Consider the following 18,995-nt stretch of genomic DNA (forward strand, 5'->3'; position numbering starts at 1 on the left):
GACGACTTTGGTGAGCACAGGAAGTGCTCGTACAGCCGATGTGGTACTTGCTGTCTGCGGTTTCAGTCGATCTCCCTTGTTCTTTCGGCTCGGTATTTGCGTCGCACCATGGCGGTGAGGAAGAAGGATAGGGTGGGGCCTGCATGGGCAAAGCGCTCCCGGGACCGGGAGACCGAAAGCAGAGGAAGGACATCAAGGGATGCGGGGTTGGCCGGAGGAGGTCCTGTGGATGGACCGTACTAGAGCAAGCCGGAGCGGGGTGTCCGCCGGGGTAGGGCCGTACCAGACAGGTGCCGAAGCGGGGCGCGGTCCTGAGGCTTTACAGTGCCAGAGCAGGCTAGATATCCGAGACGCCTGAGGGGAGACCTGGACTATGCAGCAGACACCGGAGAGGGGCCCCATTCAGCTCACTCAGGAATCCCCCTGGAGGCGGCGTTAGTCCAAAGCTGGACTTTACCAGGGGAGCCAGAGGTGGTATCAGAATGAGGTTAGATTTTTTCAGGGCGAGCAGAAGGTGATTGCAGCTGGGGTGCTTCCCAGTCCCTAGGCAGGGTGGACTGGAGGTGGGGTGGACATCCCAGATTGTGCTAGGTTTGAGCACCGTTGGGACTTGGCTAAGGTGTGAATGGAACTCTGTAGCTAACTCGACTGGTGTGGGAAATGAGGAAGGCCCTGGCTGAGGAGGGCTCTGACAGCATCTCACAATCCTTCTGCAGCCCAAGGGCAAAGTGGGCACGAGAGGGAAGAAACAGATATTTGAAGAAAATAGAGAGACCCTGAAGTTCTACCTGCGGATCATACTGGGGGCCAATGTAAGTGTATGTCCCCTTGCTCCCATGCCCACCCAGAGTCCCACAGTTCTCACCCCTTTTTAGTGGGGAGTGGTGGTATGTGATAGCCAGGTTTCCAAGAGAAAAAAAGCCAGTCAAAAAGAAATGAGCGTACGAGTCCCATCTCGATTTGAGAGCCCTTATTGCCCCAGATACACCAGGGCTTCTTTCCTGGGCTGGCTTGGGTGTCTGAGTTCCCAGGTCTCAGGGAGCAGGCCTCTTCTCCCCCCAACCCTATAAGAACAACCTGGATCCTCCCACAGCCTGGCTTAATTCTTGGTGTGGGTGTGCGTGTGTTGGGGAGGCCAGTAGATTGGGAGTGGATTTTTTATCCCAGCCTGATTCTTCTGTGTTTGCTTACAGGCCATTTATTGCCTTGTGACCTTGGTCGTCTTCTACTCATCTGCTTCATTTTGGGCCTGGGTAAGTGTGCCCCCTCCTGAGAAGTGGATGGGTGCATAGTCAGTGGCTGGCCTTTGACACCTGCATCCTTGCCCTGCAGATGGCCCTGGGCTTTAGTTTGGCAGTATATGGGGCCAGCTACCACTCCATGAGCTCGATGGCACGGGCAGCCTTTTCTGAGGATGGGGCCCTAGTGGATGGTGGCATGGACCTCAACATGGAGCAGGGCATGGCAGAGTGAGTGTCCCCCGCCGCCAGCCCAGGTGAGCGGCCCCAGGGCTGGGGCGCTGGGGCCCAGATAGCCCAAGACCCACAGCTGCCTGCAGCTCAAAGAGGGCAGAAGGGAGCCAAATGGGGTCCATCTGTTATCTCTGGTCCTTGCAGCCTCCCTTTTATTCACAGACACCTTAAGGATGTGATCTTACTGACAGCCATCGTGCAAGTGCTGAGCTGCTTCTCTCTCTACATCTGGTCCTTCTGGCTTCTGGTGTGTAGGCTGTGGGGGGTGGTCCCCAAGAAGAGGATAGGGCATCCAACTCTCCCCATTTCCTGAGCCTGGCTTCAAGACACCTTCTCTCTTCTAGGCTCCAGGCCGAGCCCTTTATCTCCTGTGGGTGAATGTCCTAGGCCCCTGGTTCACAGCAGACAGTGGCACCCCTGCACCAGAACACAACGAGAAACGGCAGTGCCGACAGGAGCGGCGGCAGATGAAGCGGTTATAGCTGTTAGCATTGTGGCCACAGGCTGCTGGACCTTGGGCAGCTCTATCAGGCTGCATGGCCCCCATGCCAGGAGCAGCGAGGGCCTTATCCAGGGGCCGGAGTATTCTGGGGTATAGATTGCTGAATAAATGGCTTAGAAGTGGCTAATGGATGTGTGGGTGATAATGAAGGGCAGGGCAGGAGGAGCCAGTCTTTGGTTATTTTCGTCCTGCTACAGACCCAGCCTAGTGGGAACCTTCAAAGAAAAAAAAATCTCTTAGATTGGCTAAGAAAACTTTATTTTGCTCCATAAGTTCAGGGAGCTCACACATGCACAGACACAGACACCCACAGGCACACACGACTAATACTGCTCAAGGCACTGGCCTCTGGGCACAGAGTAGCACTAGAGTTTGGGAAGAGGCGTAGAATTCTGCTCTGGCCCTTCCCCACTCTGTAGACTCTCGCATTGCAGGCCTGGGCTCGAAAAGTTTCCTGGAGGCAGCACCTTCACACCTCCAGGCCAGGACCCTTGCTCAGTCCCAGCGCTTGTACCAGGTCGTCTCCGAGCCCACTCTTCAACGTCCGTCTCACTGTGGGGACAGGGCAAGGTTGGAAAGGGTTGGTGGGGTTAAGGCAGGCAGTGGGTATACAAGGGGTACTCACAAGACTTGCGGTTGCCACGGGAACGCTTGCGTTCCCGAGCTGCTAAAGCACGAGGACTGCTCTTGGTCACTGACTGCACCAGCAGGTCCATGATTTCATCTGAAGTGTCACTGGGTGAACCAGGGCCTGGGGATTCTTCTGGGGGTGCAGCGGAGGGCTCCACTGGTGTGGGTATTACGGGGGAGTTGCTCTGGACCATGCCTGAGGGAGACCGGATAAGGAGGTCAGACCACTGTGGCCCCAGAGCCCACTGCCTCCAGGGGCCATGGATCCTACCTCTGCTGCGGCGGCCATGGGTGGCGTCCTTGGGGCTGCTGGTCAGCAGACTCTTCATGCTGGCGTGACTGTCAGCATCTCCCCGGCCTGGCCCACTACCTACAGCCACTGGGACAGCTGGGTTGCTGGGGGTCTCCCCAGCCACACCTGAGAACTTCTCTGTCTGGAGAGGGGAGAAGGATGATCTGGAGTAGGGAAAGGGAAACCATGAAGGTGGTAGTTGAGACCTAGAAGGGGCACCCACCTCAGTGATCATGCGTCCCCGTGTCTTGTTGCGCTCACGGTACGTGGCCCGCTTCTGCTGCTGCTGTAGCACCCGTTCCCGGCAAGTCCGATACTCGAGCGCAAACTCCCGCAGTGTGTGGCAGAACTGCATGATGCGCACCTCACGGGCCCCTTGTGCCGTGTAGCCCAGGTAGAGCAGGAAAGCACGGAACCTAGGCAGGTCAGGATAGGGAGGGACGGATGGTGAGTCCTGCTTGGTGTCTGAGGGATAGTGGTGGCAGTCCCGCCTTTCCCTGGCCCATGCCCTTACCTGTTGCAGACCCGGCGGTGCACTACCCTCAGCATGGCAACACGGCGGGCACACTGGGCCAGGAAGTGGGTGAGGCGGGCACGTAAAGCTGCGGCCAGCTCATGCTTGGCCAGTCCCCGCAGACTCTCCTGAGCTGCCCAGCTCCGGCACTCCAGCTGCTCCAGGTTCTCAGCCAGCTGCTCAAAGTCCACCTGGAAAAGCCGGGGGCAGAGAGGGGGTTAAGTGCTGTCCTCTTGCCCCTACAGACACAGACACTGCCTGAGGGAGCCTCCGTCCAGGCTGACTAGCCTGAGTCCTGAGGACCCAGACAGCTGAGACCTGGCCCCTGCCCTCCAAAAGCTCACAGCCTAATGCAAGAGACAGACACATCTATTTGATTGAATGAGCAAACAGAGAAGGCTTGGAGGAAGTGGCAGCTAAACTGAGACCCAAAGACTAAATAAGCATGGCCAGGCCAGAAGAGGAGAGTGTTTCTGGCAGAGGACATAGCCCACGCAAACACTGGTAGCCTGAGGATACCCTGGCACAGCAGCCCAAATAGGATGGGGAGCAGCTGGCCCCAGGACGGAGCTCTCCCTTGTGCCTCAGCCAGTCGGAGCTGAGCCTCTGGCTGGTGCTAACCTTGGCACAGCGGGTCAGGGCAGGGATTTCTGAGTAGAGATCGGAGGAATCAGGCCGAGTCTGGAGCACCAGGGAGCAGAGATGGTGCAGCAGTGACTGCCGGCGCACTGTGTCCTTCACCTCTGACACCTTCTCCAGGTAGCTCAGCTCAAAACCGCTGCTCTGAAAGGACCCCATCTGAGCCTGGGCCTGGCGAGCCCCAGAGCCCTGACTCCTAGCCCCCATGTGCTCTCACTCACCTGGGAGCCGTTGAGGAAGTTGCCCACAGCCAGCAGCGTGGCCAGGATGCAGCGGAAGGTGGCATTCTGCACCAGCTGTTCCATGCCCACTTTCAGGTCAAACAGTGGCTCTGCAATTTCCTGGTGTGGGGGGACCAGGAACTCTCAAACTACATGGTCACTATGCTTACCTGTCCCCCGCCTGCCCCACCCCTTGACCCAGGTACCCGCTCCATGCTGTCATAGTCCAGCTTGAAGGCCCAGAGTTGTAGGCGGGCAGCCAGACCCCCAATGGAGGCAAGAGTCAGCAGGAAGTTCTCGGCTGGGCCCAGGGGTATGTCAGGGTTGGCCTGCTGGGCCTCTTCGATCTTTTGCTGCTCGTCCTCCGTGGGCATCATGGTCAGTAGCTTCTGGGGATATAGCCGCCGCCCCACGTAGACCCCTCAGTGTTGGCCGGAGGCCTCGACCTTGGTCTTGGCCCATTCCTAGGCCATCTGGGGGAGCCCCAGGGTCTAGGGACTGTGCAGCAGAAATGCCTAGCCCATGCCCGCCACTGAAGGGGCAGGAAACACCCACTAACCAAAGGAGAGGGCCAGACCTCCCCACACACATAGCCTGGTATCCCCACCTCAATGCCATCCTTGCTGACAGCAAACTCGTCGAAATTGAGCAGGGCAGCCTTGATGACATGCACGGGTGGCAATGTTGTCAGGCCGATGTTGATGGCATTGCTGCGCTTGGGGTCCAGCACTGTGGTCATTGTCCGGCGGCCCTCACCAGCTTTCTGCAAGGTTGAGACCAGGGCATTCTAGGATTGGGGAGGGGCCTAGCTGGGGCAATAATCTAAGAGGGCACTCCAAGTTCTTCCCCCAAATGTCCAAACAGTGGGATCACCCCAGAATTGGGGCTCTGGGACATGTAAGGCATTGGGAAGAGCTTAGATTCTAGTTAGGGCTCTGCTGCTGAAAGACTTTGAACAAATTCCTGCTCTTTTCTTTGCCTCAGTTTCACCATCTGGGAACTAAGTGGCCGGCTCCACCAACTCAGACACATGAGCTTTAATTCCCCTGCTGCTCGACTGTGGCTATTTTGCAGATGAGGGTGGGTTTACCTTAGAGGGCAGCACATCCTTGGCACGGGACTCAAACAGGTGTTCCAGCCGAGCTGTGTCCACTGACACAGGCTCCAGTGAGGCCCACAGAGTGGGACAGGGCCCAAAGTGCCCCCGAGAGCCTCCAGGGCTCCCAGCCAGCTTCAGCTCCCGCCAGAAGAGTTTTACTGTCTTCCTCTTGGTGGGGAGAGCTGGGTCATCAGGCACTGAAGGGGGAAGAGGAGCAGCTGGGGGTGGGGGTGGTGGGAAGGGGCCTTTGGTTAGTGTGGGAAGTGGGGGTGGGGGAGGTGGGGGTGCTCCCAAGAGCAGGGGTGGTAGGGGTGGCGGAGGTGGGACGCCTTTTCCAGCCTCCACAGACTCCACGTTCAGCATGTCCTGGTCTTCGTCCTCTCCCAGATCTGAGAAGTCCAGATCCCCAATACAGAGCTTAGGTGCACAGGTAGGAAGCTCCCGGATGGGCACAGGCTCAGGGCTTTGTGGGGCCAGTGGCTCCTTGGACTCTGGCTCAAGGCTTCGCTGGGCCCGGAGAAGGACTCGGGGGGCAGGGCTTTGGGGTGTTCTGGGTACAGGGGCTGGCTCTGGGGAGCTCCATAGTTCCCGGGTATCTAGAGGGAAGGAAGCAGCTGTCAGCATTGTGCTCCCTATGGGCAGCAGGGCAATTGGGGCGGATTTGGCCCACCCATCCACTTACCTGAGTGTCCACTGGCCTCATCAGGCATGGTCCCAGCCAGGGTCTCTGCCCGGCCCTGGGCCAGCGCAGCCTGCTTCTCTGTTTCTGCTGCCGCCACATTCTCCAGGAACCGGGCTCTGAAGGGAAGCACTTGTCAGTGGGGGTGTCTAACACAACCTCAGCCCAGGGTGTACACATGCCTTGCTGGGTTCCTGGGCACTGCCCCCAAATGCAGGCACACACAGACCCAGGGCATAGTTCATGCGCTAAGCAGACCCAGGACCTGTCCCCCAATGCCAGCCCCTGTTCAGTTCTCCACATCTGGTAAGGGTCACCACCACATCTGGTAAGGGTCACCATCAACCCAGCATTCCAAGGTCAACATATAGGGAGAAGTTCTACTTAATAGCCAATCTGCAGCCTTCATGTTCATTGTCCTGATTATAGACAAGCACCCTCAGGGCAGGGGAAGGGGATAGCTGTCCCATTGGGCACACCAGGCTGTCCTTCTTTCAGCATGTCTGGAAGCTTCTAAGAGCTATGGCTCATGCCCAGAAAAGTGCCTGGTAGGCACTCAGTTTATTTTGAACTAATGAATATGACTCAGTATCTTTTTTCTGGCTCCTCCAGGCTTTGCGAGCCCTCACCAGGTCCCTGCCTGTCTCTAAGCTCCAGGTTACTCTTCTGCCCCTACATCACATAGCACCCTAGATCCCCTCCCTGTCTATTCCTGAGCTGAGGGCATGGGATAAGGGGCCCCAACCCTGGAGTCCACGTTCCCATTGCTAGTCTAAGCTGTCGAGGTGAGTAACGCTATTGAAACACAGGGACTACTATGACCCCAATGAACTGCTTCCCAGTGCTTAGTCCTTGGATAATCCTGGAAGAGGAGGAGCCTGAGAGCCCCCCGGTTCTGGCTGCATTGGGCACGTGGAACCCCTGCGGGGGAAGCAATGCTGAAGCCTTGAGCACAAGGCAGGCCTAGCAGGCTGGCCTCTGTACTTACTCCAGCCTGGCCTGCCCAGTAGGGGACTGGGGGACAGGTGGGTTCTCAGGGGCCCTGGGGGAAGGGGGTGAGAGGAAAAGATGGTGACTTTGGTACCTGCTCCACCCCAAAGTCCTCCTGCTTGCACCCACACAAAGCCAGGCAGTGATACCAGAGGGAACTTCCCAGCAACAATGGGAAGAGGAAGGGGGTGGGGGAACATGACTTGAGGAACCTGGAAGTGGGGGGAGGGGGGGAGAGACTACAAGAAAGCAGGGCAGATGCAGTAAGAGACAAAGATAGAGCAGAACAAGAGAGGGTTGGAGAGACAGTGGCAGAAACACAGAAGAGGGGCAGACAGATGACAAGAGGCAAAGACAGGCCGAATGTCAAAAAGAGGAGATGAAGAAAAGAAGCCGCAGGAGCAGAAGGAGGTCCAGTCAGAGCCAAACTCCACCCCAGAAGTCACTTACCAAACAGGAGCAGTTTGGTGAAGTCTGGAAAGAAAGAGAGAAAGCACGCGTTTGCGCAGAGGAGGCTGAGGGCGCCTGGTAGGGGCGCAGAGCAGGGTGCAGAGTAGAGTAAGAGTTGGAGAGAGGACTCCGGGGGCGGCCTCCATTTCCCTACTTACTTGTAGATGCTTCGCTCGCAGGAGCTGTCGGCTGAGGGCGCGACGGAGATGCTAGGAAAGAGGCTCACAGAGGCATGGAGGCTGGAGGCAGGGCCCACGGGTCTGGAGGTGGATGCTGTCAGCTGGGCAGAGTCCGTGGGGCAGGAGGCGGAGCTTACAGGTGGGGCGGGGCCTGTGGGGCTGTAGGGGGGCTGGTCAGAAGGACACCTCCCTGCCTGCCAACCTAACTCCTTCCGTTCAGGGTTCAGCGTTGGAATGTTCTTACCCAGGCTCTGAGGCCCGCACTGCGGGGCCGCCCCCGCCTTCCAGAGATCGGCGACTCCTCTTGCCCTCCTCAGACGACGGCTTTCGGCGCTCCCGCCGTCCACCCGTGGTAGCTTCTTCGATGTCTCCGTCCTCCAACCGCAGGGCGTTCTAGGGGCGGTGGGGCAGGATGTGAGCCCCAGGTAGGTGGGGTAGGGCACGCTTGGGAACCACGTCTTCTCCCTCCCACCCTCAGTCCAGTCTGGCTGCCCGGCCCACCTCGTAGAGCACAAGCTGCGTACGCAGGTCGACGTCAGTGCCTGCAGTGCTCAAGTGGCGCTGGACCAGTGCCTCCATCCCCTGCTGCTCCAGTGCATCTGTCACGTCGTAGAATGAGTCCTGATCCGGGAGCGCCGCCAGCGTCTGGAGGGTGGGGGTGGCAGGGCAAGGCTGAGGCCGGTGGGGACCAGAGGTCAGGAGCCCAGGGGCCCAGGGTTCCTGCCTGGTCCCTCACCTTGTTAATGAGGGTGACAGTGTACACCAACAACTCGGGGTCAGCGCCATTCTTCTCCTCCAGGATGGACACCAGGTTGGCCCATGGGAGAGCACCTGCCACACAGAAAGAGGGGCAGTCAGCAGGACCAGTTGGAGGGGGGCTCCAAGTTGTGGGGGAGGCAGGGACAGTCTCTGACCAGTGCTGCTGGCCACGGAGTTGACTGCATGGATGAAGAGTGGTGCGTTGCTCTCAGCATATTCCACAAACACCAGCAGAAGCTTCAGAGCTGTCTTCACCACCAAGCGAGACTAGGGGGAGAGGTCACCACATATGAGTGGGGCTTGGGCCAGCTCTGTGCCAGCTGGTGGGCAGTGGGAAAGGCTCCTGGGGCTGGACCCAGAGAGGAGTCAAGGCAGGAAGACCCTGGCTTAGGGTCCAGGCACTGAAGTGTCTTCTAGGCTTAGAGGGGCCTCAGACTCAACTCCAGTCCAGAAGAGGAAACAGGCCCAGAAAGAAGCAGTGGGAAAGAGTGCATGGCAGGGAGGGCGGGGGACACTTACCAGGCTGGCACATAGTGTGTACAGCCACTGCACGGTCTCACTGTGGGCTACCAGCCCCAGCATCCCGTCCACAAAAAGCATCAGCTGGCCCAGTGCTGGGGACATGGATGGGAAGAGGTCGGTGAGGGATCACTGGGGAGCAGGGGTCATGGGGGAGGGATGGGGCTGACCTCGGAGGATGTAGCTCTGGTAGTTGTGGTCAGCAGCAGCACCCACACGGATCAGGCAACTCAGCCCCTCTGAGTGCACGAACTCAGGCACCAAGTCCTTGTCCTCCTGGGGGTACCACAGGAAAGTTTAGGAGGGCTTGAGATGGGCGCCCACCCCCAGCCTACCTCTGGGCCTCACCTGGAAGATCTGCTTCAGTGAGAAGAGGGAGCGGCGAAGCTCAGGGCCACTGGAGCCATACAATTTTTCTGTAAGGGGTAGGTGGGTATAGAACCCCCAAGGGAACACAGACACCTTCCTTCACTGGAACACGACTACAACCTCCCAGCCAAAGACTATCTCATCCTAGTACTCTCGAAATCCACTCCCTGACTCTGAGCACCCCTCACCACAGTCTAGCTGCAGTATCAACCCTGGCCCTGGAGGAGAGGTGAGGATGGGGAGGGGACACACTCTGTGTCCTATCTCCTCTGTTCAGCACAGGCCTGAAAGAAACGGAGCCGGCTGGGCTGTCTCGGGGGAACGTAGGGGGCTCCTGGACACTGACGTCCTCACACACACTCACCCAAGATGGCATTGACCCTCACAGAGAGCTGGGTCCGCAGGATCAGTGTGGGCTTCCGCCCTTTGCTGGAATCAAGCAGCTTCGTTAGCAGCTCCCAGCCCATTCCTCAGGGTCCCTCCCCCAATCCCAAGGCAGCCAAAGACCTCCACATGCCAACCCTGGCCCAGCTCCTTCCTCCCCAGCTGCTCTTTCAAGGGCTCAAGGGTTGGTCAGACAGGAGGGTTCCTGCAAGCACAGGTACCTCATGTATGCGGGAGAGTCACCCCCCAACTGCTATCCTGGGCAGTGGGTAGCATTGGCCAGGCCTCGGGATTCCCCTGGCACAGTTCCCTGGGGTGGCAAGAGGTGACCCATGGCCCAGGCGGGAGATTGGGTTTCTTGGCTGCTGACACCTGAGCCAGACCCAGGTGGGGGCAAAGATAGGGGTTCCCTTGCCTCCCTGACCCCATCAGCTCTGACCTGATCTCTTCATAGAAGCTTTCTAGCATCTCCCTCTGCTCTTCCAGGGACAGCTCGGGGTCCAGGTAGTATCCAGAGGGAGACACTTGCAGGGCACAGTCCTCCAGCTAGGGACAACAGGAAGAGCTGTCAGGGCTGGGGCAGAGGTGGCAGGGGTATGTGTGGACACTTCGTGACCCCCTATCTCCCACTTGCAGTGTTAACAGAGAGGCATACCACGAGGGTCTGTATCGTGCCCATCCCTTCATTACTCAGGTGCCTACTATGTGCACAGCCCCATGCATCTGTTTGTGTGTGTTTGCATGAGGAGAAAGTTTGAGCAACTTAGTTTCCCATTCAATAGCTTGTACACAAAGTGTTCCATGACATTGGTTCCATTCCCCACAATGTGCCTGCCCTCCACCCATTTCCATCCTAGTTTCCCAGTTTCCTTTTGTTTTGAATTGCTACCCCTTCCTGCCCTCTCATCTTTGCTCTTGGGCAAATGTTGTCCTTTTCATCTCATATAATATATTATCCTAAGGAACACGTTCCTCTCAGGTGGCGTTGTTCATTTCATGGGCCTATCTATGGTTTGACTGAAAGGCGGTCTCTGGTAATGGCTTCAGTTCCAGTTCAGAAGGGTATCTTAGGGCCATAGTCTCAAGGGTTCCTCCAGTCTATAGCAGGCTAGTAAATCAGGTCTTTTTTTAATCCTTTGGACTAATTGTTCCCTTGGGTCTTTGGTTTTCTTTTTTTAATTTTTCTTGTGCTTTAAGTGAAAGTTTACAAATCAAGTCAGACTCTCATACAAAAATTTATAAACATCTTGCTATATACTCCTAACTGCTCTCCCCCCTAATGAGACAGCACACTCCTTCCCTCCACTCTCTCTTTTTGTGCCCATTCAGCCAGCTTCTGACCCCCTCTGCCCTCTCCTCTCCCCTTCAGACAGGAGATGCCAGCGTACTCTCATGTGTCTACTTGATCCAAGAAGCTCATTCTTCACCTGTATCATTGTCTATCCCATAACCGTTACTGTTGAATCCCTGTCTGAAGAGTTAGCTTTAGGAATGGTTCCTGTCTTAGGCTAACAGAAGGTCTGGGACCATGACCTCCGGGGTCATTCTAGTCTCAGTCAGGCCATTAAGTCTGGTCTTTTATGAGAATTTGGGGTCTTTGGTTTTCTTAATTCTCTTTTGCTCTGGATGGTAAGAGACCGATAGTTGTATCTTAGATGGTTGCTCTCAAGGTTTTAAGACCTCAGATGCTACTCACCAAAGTAGGATGCAGAACTTTGTCTTTATGTACTGTGTTGTGGCAGTTGACATAGATGTCCCTGGAATCTATGGTCCTTTGCCTTTGAGCCTGTGAGGTGTTTGGTTATGTCTAAGAAGTTGCCCTGATTGTGACCCTTGTGTGCTCTATTGTCTGTATTGATATATAAGCATCACCTACAATTATGTATATAGAAGTATCCACCAGTGAACCTGTATCTGCAAATGGATGTGTTTCCTTATACCATCCCATACCTGTTGTCATATCTATCTAGCTATGTATCTATTCATAAATTAGTGTTTGTTAATACTATTGTTGCAGGATTGTCTATGCTATGGAAATTACCTTTGTTGCCCTTTGTTTTGCATTCCTCTCTGTGTCCTCCCATGCCTTGGTCATGTTTTGCTGACTTCTCACATATTGTGTATTGCCTTTCCCTTCACCTAAATTAACATGTGTCTTCTATCTATTTGGTAATTTTCCCTCCCTCACCCCTCAGCCCCATGCATCTTAGGTGCCAGGCTTTCTTGCTCCTTGTATTCTCTCCTGGCCATGTCCTCTCCTGGCTAACACTTACCCATTGGTTAGGTTTCAGATAACACTTTTTTGGAAAGCCTTCTTGGACTCTGTGTGTACCCCCTCTGAGATCTGCCACACAGCATTATGCTATCCTAGACACTAGTCTCCTCCCTCACTAACTGTGCTGTCTGGGTTCAGGCACCATGTATGCCTTGCCCCCTGCCATATCTGCAGAGCTTAGTACAGCACTCGGCACACAGCAGATGATCACTAAATGCTTGTTGAGCTAATGAACATAAAGGAGGAAAGGGAGTGGAGAGAAGATGGGAGGAAGTTCCTGCCTTCGAGGAAGCTCACAGCCCTGTGGGGTGATAAGCTGCAGCTACAAAGCATTAAAGCCCAGGGAGAAAGTGTTAAGAGTGTTGGGAGGTGCAAACCCAGCTGGGAGAGCAGAGTGAGAGTGTGTGTGAGACAGTGAGAGTGTGTGTGAGACAGGGACAGTGTGTGCGTGCGTGCATATGTGTCTCGTGAGTAAGGCAATGGTGAAGAACAGAGGCTGATCCACAGACTTCATAGTCTCTGGACTTCAGGGTCTTGTCTCCCCCCGCAAAGTGGGCTACAGTTACAGCGGTCCTAGCTGGACCTCAAGGGCCCCTGGGGAGCCTATAAAAATCAGATCTCAGGGTTTGACACAGTCAATCTACAGTGGGGCCCTGAAACCTGCATTTGTAACAGAAAGGCACATGCTCCATCCATGTATTCCTTTTTCATGTTCCCCTCTCCTTGGGCCTGGCTCCCCTCCACCACCACCACCACCACCACCAGGCACCTGGCCCCTTGAGAAGTGCCTGTAGAAAGGCCAGAATAAGGTGACTCCAGAGAGTCTGAGGGCAGCACTGTGCCTCTCCCTGATACCACGCCCATAGCACAGTACCGGTATGCAAGGCTCATCAAAGACCCCTTGACTTGAGTGGCTCCAGCTCTTGAGGTGCCATGTTCTGGGGAGGGCTCACCTCTGGAGAGGTGGCGTGGGGGGCGGGGGGTGTCTCCTGGCCTCCATCTTACTGGGCAAGTCAACCTCAGCATTTGTCCTCCTGTTCTATCAGCCCTGGCCTGCTCTGGACCCAGCCCAAGGGCTTCCAGCTGTCCTTCATCCCCTGAGGGGAAGAAGCCCCTTCCTCTACCTCTGTTTAGCACTCCTGCTCATGCCTTAGAGCCTGACTCCTTCCTGGCAGTTCAGCTTGTTGGGGCCCTTAGGTAACCCCCCTGCCTGGGACATAGGACAAACACTCCAGGCTGTTCTCTGTCCCACTTCCTGTCTGGCTGGCTGCCTTCCTCTGGGCGCCTTGGGCTGGCCTGACTTCTCTCCCGACCCTGGGAGCAGAGTTATCCTCTCCAGGGCCTACTGGGAACAGGCTGGAGGAAACAGTGCGGCCAGGTCCCAGGGCTGGGGTACCTCCTCCAAGGCCAGCTCAGCTGAGGGCTGCCCCACAGGCCTCCTAATCCTGCTTCCCACATGGTGACTCATCAGCTGACCCACCCCACCCCCATCCTGGCACAGCTATATCTTCTTCCAGCTTGGATTGGAGGATTCTGGGACCCTTGAGAGACATATCTCTCAGAGCCACAACCCCCCTCAGGAACCCTCCAAAACCACACATGTACAGAGCTCATTTATTCAAATATTCACAAACTAAACTTGGTTTTAGGTGCTGAGAACAGCAAAGAATAAGACTGTCTCTGCATTCCCTTCTTTCTAGTCCAGTGATGGAAACAGGCTTGACCCAGAAGAAGCTAGCAAATATGTGTAGAATTACAACTTTGATGGGTGCTAAGAAAGGGTCAGAGCAGAGTGCTGTAAAGATAAACACTGGAGGTGTGATCCTATTATACCTGATAACTGCTTACACACCTGGTATATACTCACTGGCCCCTTGAAGGCCAAAGAACCACATCCACAACAAGGGCAGGCCCACCTGTGGAGTCTCTTCCCCTCCTGCACACATACTTGGCACCTGGTATATACTCACTGGCCCCTTGAAGGCCAAAGAACCACATCCACAACAAGGGCAGGCCCACCTGTGGAATCTCTTCCCCTCCTGCACACATACTTGGATGCTCTCAAATCAAGTGAGCAGAGAATGGTCCTCTCTTTCCAGGATACCCCATGTCTGCACCCATCTGGGGCAGGGTCCAGAAGGCTAAGCATCCCACCTCCCCCAGCCTCCTCAGGTGAGCAGGTTTAACCCTTCTCCTCTGCAGTGGTAGCAGTGGTTTCCCTGGCCACTTTACCTGTCCAATCCTGCCAGGGCCCCATTTCTAGAGAGGGGGCCCAGGGGTACTAGTCAGGCCAATGCCTCCAGGACAGTGTCCCTCCCCGCAATTGTCTGTCCTGGGTGGAGATGGGGGATGTGGGCTAAGGCCAGATGAGCAGCAGAGAGGAGACTTCCTGCCAGCAGGGTGGTGCTTGTCCCTAACACCCATGGTCCCTTCCTGGGGTCACACCGTTCCGGGAGCCAAACCTCTGGGCCTTGTTTCTCACACCCTGGGGCTGGGCCAGGCCTGAGCAAGCCTAGACCCTGATCTCTGATGAAAGGGCTGAAGGTCAGCACATAGTATGGGCCTACATCCATGACCCCCTCCTGGCTTTTGTCTTACTCCCCTGGGGTGCAGAGCCCCTCCTCCATTTGCCCCAGGCTCAGCCCCTCACTTCAGCCCCTAGTCCACTTTTCTCTTGCCACTCTGGGCTCAGGCTTTTCTGGCATATGATTTTATATGTAGGGCCAAGCTTTGGGGACCATGGTGCCTACTCCCTAATATTTTTATAATAGTCCAATCAGGTCAGAACGAGCATGTAGGGAATAGCTGGGAGTGGGAGCTAGATACACAGTGTCACCTCAGACCACCAGGAGCAGAGTACAAAGAAGATGGAGAAGAGGGTGGAATTAAATGCTGAAGGTCTCTTAGGAAATAATTTAACTGCCTCCTCTTCTCTCCTGTAAACAAAGGCCCTGTACTCTGAAGACCCTTTTCCTGTTATCTTGAGTTTCCAACTAGACTGTGACTTCTTGGATGAGATGACATGGACATTTGTTCTGTCTCCTCCTTGACAGGTTCTGGCTGCCTATTTCACTGAGTTCTCCCAACAGTCCTTTTACAGGTGAGGAAACCAAGGCTCAGTTCAGGGAACTTACCCAGGCCACACAGCCAGGAATGGAACCAGGGCTAATTGACCCAGATCTTGGGTGGATGGGCCTTGGAAGTGCTCCAGGGAATCCTGGAGGGGAGGCAAATGAGGGCTGGGACCTGTAGGATCGCCAAGGGCTGGAGACCAACCGCCCCTAAGCTTTCTGGACTCTGCAAATACTCTGAACTGGTCCTCCTGGTTCCAGCAAGGAAACACATGAGTAAACACACACCATACATGCTTGGGTAACAGTGCCTACCTCTGCCAGAATCTAGGGATTGGAGGATCTCTCACCAGGTGGTAGCCCAGCCTCAGGAGCCCAGAATGACCAGCAGATTGGATATGCTGACCCCAGGGAAGGGTGGGAGGAGGTCAGGACTCATACACACACCATAGTCTCCAAACAGACTCCCATGGAGGGGGGGTGGGGAAGTGGGGAGAGAGGGGAGGAGTAAAGAGCCCAGTTCATCACCAGAGCACCCCACCTTCCCCTTATGAGCCCTCTGGGGCCCATCTAGTTGGCTGAGACTGCTAACCCAGAAGTCAGGTTCACACTTTAGTTCTCTCACCATGACTGCTCCTCAGGGGTAAAGTGAGGCTAGAGTGGGGAGGGGCAGGGACAGGAAATATTCTGGGGCAGTACACCCCTATCTTGCTGGACCTCTAGCCACAGCTGGGGAACCAAAGTTGCTCGTAATGGCCAGATCTCTAGGGCTATAGGTCCCTGGGTGTCAAAAATGTTTGCTGTTGGCTACTAACTGAAAGGTTGGCAGTTTGAACCCACCCAGTGGCACCCCGAAGGAAAGGCCTGGCAATCTGCTTCTGTAAAGATTACAGCCAATAAAACCTTATGGAGTACAGTTCTACTCTGTAACACATGGGGTTGTCATGAGTCAGAACTGACTCAATGGCAGTGGGTTTGGGTTTTTTTCCTAGGGTTATCCCTGTTTGCTAGAAAAAGGGTGCTACTCTGGTCTCTGCATCAAGGTCAGAGCAGCACCCAGGGCCTTCTGCCCAGAGCCCAGGGCGAGGCTCCTGAGGCACCTCCTGGAAGGGCAAAGGTTAGCAGCACCAGGGAGGGCGGGACAGGGCTATTCTGGATGAGGTGAGATACTGAGCTACTGGGCTAGATTCCCCCCTGATGCAGGGGCAGATGCTAGGAGAGCCTCCTTCAGGAGGGGCGAAAGAGTTTCCTGAGTTCCCCTGGAGACACCAGGCCTGGCCCAAGTTACTGCCTGGATCCCTCCGACCTCCACCCCCCCCCCGCCCCGGGCCTGGAGATGAGTCAACGGCTGTGGCCAGGAGCTTCCTCTTAGACTGGGAGGAAATGAGCAAGGCGTTCTTAGATGTAAAAGCTCTGAATCGTTTGAAAAAGAAGCCCCCAGGGGAACTCTAGATAGGAGGCCTAGCCCAAAGGGGTGTAGAAGGGTGGAGTCTGGGGAAGGAGTGGGCTGGGCCTCTGCACCACAGGGAGGAGGCAGGGACAATGGGGGTCAGTGCCCAAGTTGGGGACAGACATCACCTGGCTGTGTTCTGTTCCCCTGTTGGACAACTGTATGCACAATGAAGCAGTGAGTAGAGAGCCCCTCCCATTTATTTCTGTCCCACAGCCTGGGGTGGAGATGCCTAGGTTTTGGGGCCTCCTCTCCTCTCTAGAGGGCTATTAAGGCAGGCCTGAGTCATATCTGTGCCCCTGAGACTCTCCTGGGGCACCCACTTAGGGGATTAGGGGAGGAACAGCTGTTGACATTTCCTGCAAGGAGGGGCCCTCCTCCCCTCCCTTCCCCCAGCTCTCTGATGTCCTTGCCCCTACTCTATTCTCAGCCCCTCTTCCTCCAGCTTTCTATTCTGGGGCTGTGGTCACAGTTTATATTTGGGACGAACACATAGAAGCACATCTGACCATTCCTGGCAGAGCTGCCAATCCCAGTGAGCCTCAGCTCCAAGCACTGTGGTAACACAGCATGCCTGCTCTGGCTCCTATATCCTGTCCCTAGGGGAGGTGAGGGAGGCAGTCCTTAGGTGCTCCAGGTGGGAGGCTGATTGGGTCCAGTCTCCGGCTCTGAAAGCGGGGAAGAGGACTTAACACGCTCTCCATCCAAGCTCGTGTCCTCAGCTAGACAGCAGAGAACAGAGGGCAGAGCATATGATGGGGTGTGGTGGGTCCTTAAATGAGGAAGGGGAGGTAAGAAGCAGTTCTAGGCCTCTTTCCTGCAGCTAACCTCACAAGTCTGTCTGTAGTTGGGAAGAGGTGTGTCAGGGCCAGGTCCTGTCCTGGGGTGGAAGTCAGGAGGAAAACTAATTTTCTCTCCGGTAGTCCAGTCTTATTTCAGCACCAGGAATCCAGGAGGGGGTGGGGGGAACCACAGTTCAGTACTCCTTTCTCCCCAGGGCCGACTACAAGGGGGCAGCATCAAAACTCTGAGGGCGGGCAGGCCCGTGGCCTTGAAGCAAGGGCTCTGCCCGGACACGTGCCACTCCCCAAGCCAATAGTCTACCCACCCCTCCCGCCCGCGCTCGGAGGCGGGGCTGGCCGCAGAGCCTGGAATGCAGGCTGGGGGCCTGGCGCCCCGGGCACATTCCAGGGGAGACCCCGGGCCCAGGGGGCAAGTTTGCGCAACTCGACGCCCAGCTGAGGCTGGGAAGGGCTCCCCTGACGACTCTCTCTGCTCTCCCCACTCGGGACCCGTGGGCTGGCGGGAAACCCCGGGGGGTGGTGGCGCGCCTCCCGGCGTTCGGGCCCGGAAACGGAGCGCGCCGGACAGAGCTGCCTGCGGGGGGCTAAGGGCTCAGAGCTGGAGTGGGGGAGGCAGGCAGGCCATCTGGAAACGGGCCTCTCCGGGCACTGCGCGCGATCGGCTCCGCGGCCCGGGCAAACACCGGCAGACCAAGATTTAAAATTAGCCTGGCCCGCCCCCTCCCTTCCAGCTGCCGGCCGGAGGCTGCGGGTGCACCGGGTGGGGGGCGGTGACTCAGAGAGCTTTTCCACTCGTGCAGCCTCCTGTGCTCTACCTCTCCTGCGCCGGGTCGCTTCCCCAGGACTACCCGTATCCGATGAGGTCTCTTTTCGGCCAGGACTCCCATGCCGGACCCTGGACCTCAAGGGGCCAGGCTTTCTACCCAACAGGACCCAGTCAGCCTCCAGACATCGCTCCAACCCTTGGCCACCTCTAGTGGCCCGCCCCGGACCCGCCCCTTGTCGTGGTCCCGCCCCACCTCACCTGAAGCAGGTGGAAGCTGGTCCCACCCCAGCTCCGCCTCCTGGGTCCGCTACTGCCCTAACAGCTACAGTCATCCTTCCTAGAGCAGCTGCCTTGGAAGACAGGCAGTGAGTGCGCCTCAAGCACCTCTCCAGGCTGGGCTTCTCTTAGAGGGGTACCCGGGGTGGTGCAGACCATAAACTCCCATCTGCCGTCCGCGTTTTCCCTCAACTTGAAAGGCGTCCCCCGTAGGCGAGGCAGCATGGACCCTGGGCCCCCAGCACAAGACTCCCCGAGGGCACCTCCCACAGGCTTTCATGGCGCCGACCCTGAACTCCCGATCACCGCCAACCTTTCGCCGGCCTCCTTCACCTTGAGTGGCGCCCCCAGCAGGCGGTGCAGCGCGGGTATCTGCGCGCCCACGGGCAGCGCCCCGTCCAGGCTGCAGGCAGGGGCCCGGCGCGGCTCCGGGAAGTTAGCACACGCGAAGGGGTCGGTGTCTTCCAGGTACTGTACCCTCACGGTCACCACCGATACCGGCTCCCCGTCACCGCTGTCTTCCCCGCCCGCCATGGCTCCGCCACCGGCTCGCACCGAACACCTCCGGGTCCCGGCCCCGCCGCAGCGGCCACCCGCCTAGTTCTGTGTCCCGGGCCGGGCCCGACGCTGCAGAAGAGAGGCGGGGCCGAGGAATG

At 56.7% G+C, this 18,995-nt stretch overlaps 2 protein-coding genes across 6 annotated transcripts; one reads left to right on the forward strand and one right to left on the reverse strand.

Annotated features, from left to right (window-relative positions):
- The first annotated feature begins 2 nt into the window (after positions 1-2).
- Positions 3-2,101, forward strand: TMEM208 (transmembrane protein 208). Its single transcript, XM_049864249.1, has 6 exons — positions 3-114; positions 717-812; positions 1,194-1,253; positions 1,333-1,469; positions 1,635-1,719; positions 1,817-2,101. Exons 1-6 carry the CDS (start codon positions 109-111, stop codon positions 1,952-1,954), a joined length of 522 nt encoding a protein of 173 aa, XP_049720206.1. The 5' UTR covers positions 3-108; the 3' UTR covers positions 1,955-2,101.
- A 108-nt stretch (positions 2,102-2,209) lies between these two features.
- On the reverse strand, positions 2,210-18,979 carry FHOD1 (formin homology 2 domain containing 1). 5 transcript variants are annotated; one of them, XM_049864247.1, is made up of 24 exons: positions 18,673-18,979; positions 10,138-10,244; positions 9,679-9,743; positions 9,294-9,361; positions 9,116-9,221; positions 8,946-9,040; positions 8,582-8,693; positions 8,404-8,498; positions 8,169-8,312; positions 7,912-8,060; positions 7,647-7,826; positions 7,489-7,512; positions 7,037-7,090; positions 6,052-6,167; positions 5,361-5,965; positions 4,878-5,033; positions 4,477-4,659; positions 4,271-4,390; positions 4,032-4,193; positions 3,411-3,601; positions 3,120-3,312; positions 2,876-3,038; positions 2,600-2,800; positions 2,210-2,526 (listed from the first exon to the last, which is right to left on the reverse strand). In XM_049864247.1, the coding sequence occupies exons 1-24, from the start codon at positions 18,871-18,873 to the stop codon at positions 2,444-2,446; spliced, it is 3,573 nt and encodes a 1,190-aa protein (XP_049720204.1). In that variant the 5' UTR covers positions 18,874-18,979; the 3' UTR covers positions 2,210-2,443. The 5 variants fall into 5 exon arrangements, with proteins under 5 accessions (XP_049720204.1, XP_049720199.1, XP_049720201.1 ...); XM_049864242.1 differs by lacking the exons at positions 7,037-7,090; positions 7,489-7,512; XM_049864244.1 differs by lacking the exons at positions 4,032-4,193; positions 7,037-7,090; positions 7,489-7,512.
- Between the last annotated feature and the right edge of the window lie 16 nt (positions 18,980-18,995).

Source organism: Elephas maximus, chromosome 21 (assembly GCF_024166365.1).
Source record: "Elephas maximus indicus isolate mEleMax1 chromosome 21, mEleMax1 primary haplotype, whole genome shotgun sequence".
NCBI classification, from domain to species: Eukaryota; Metazoa; Chordata; class Mammalia; order Proboscidea; family Elephantidae; genus Elephas; species Elephas maximus.

What these genes read in the sequence shown, in the direction of transcription:
- TMEM208 (XM_049864249.1), top strand. An exon ending in GGATCATACTGGGGGCCAAT is followed by an intron (nt 813 to 1,193) that starts GTAAGTGTATGT and finishes GTTTGCTTACAG; the next exon opens with GCCATTTATTGCCTTGTGAC. An exon ending in ATGGAGCAGGGCATGGCAGA is followed by an intron (nt 1,470 to 1,634) that starts GTGAGTGTCCCC and finishes TTTTATTCACAG; the next exon opens with ACACCTTAAGGATGTGATCT.
- FHOD1 (XM_049864247.1), bottom strand. Translation starts at nt 18,873, where the DNA reads ATGGCGGGCGGGGAAGACAGCGGTGACGGGGAGCCGGTATCGGTGGTG. An exon ending in ACTGGGCAGGCCAGGCTGGA is followed by an intron (nt 6,168 to 7,036) that starts GTAAGTACAGAG and finishes GCTTCCCTTCAG; the next exon opens with AGCCCGGTTCCTGGAGAATG. An exon ending in CCCTGACCCGCTGTGCCAAG is followed by an intron (nt 3,602 to 4,031) that starts GTTAGCACCAGC and finishes CGGCTTTTCCAG; the next exon opens with GTGGACTTTGAGCAGCTGGC.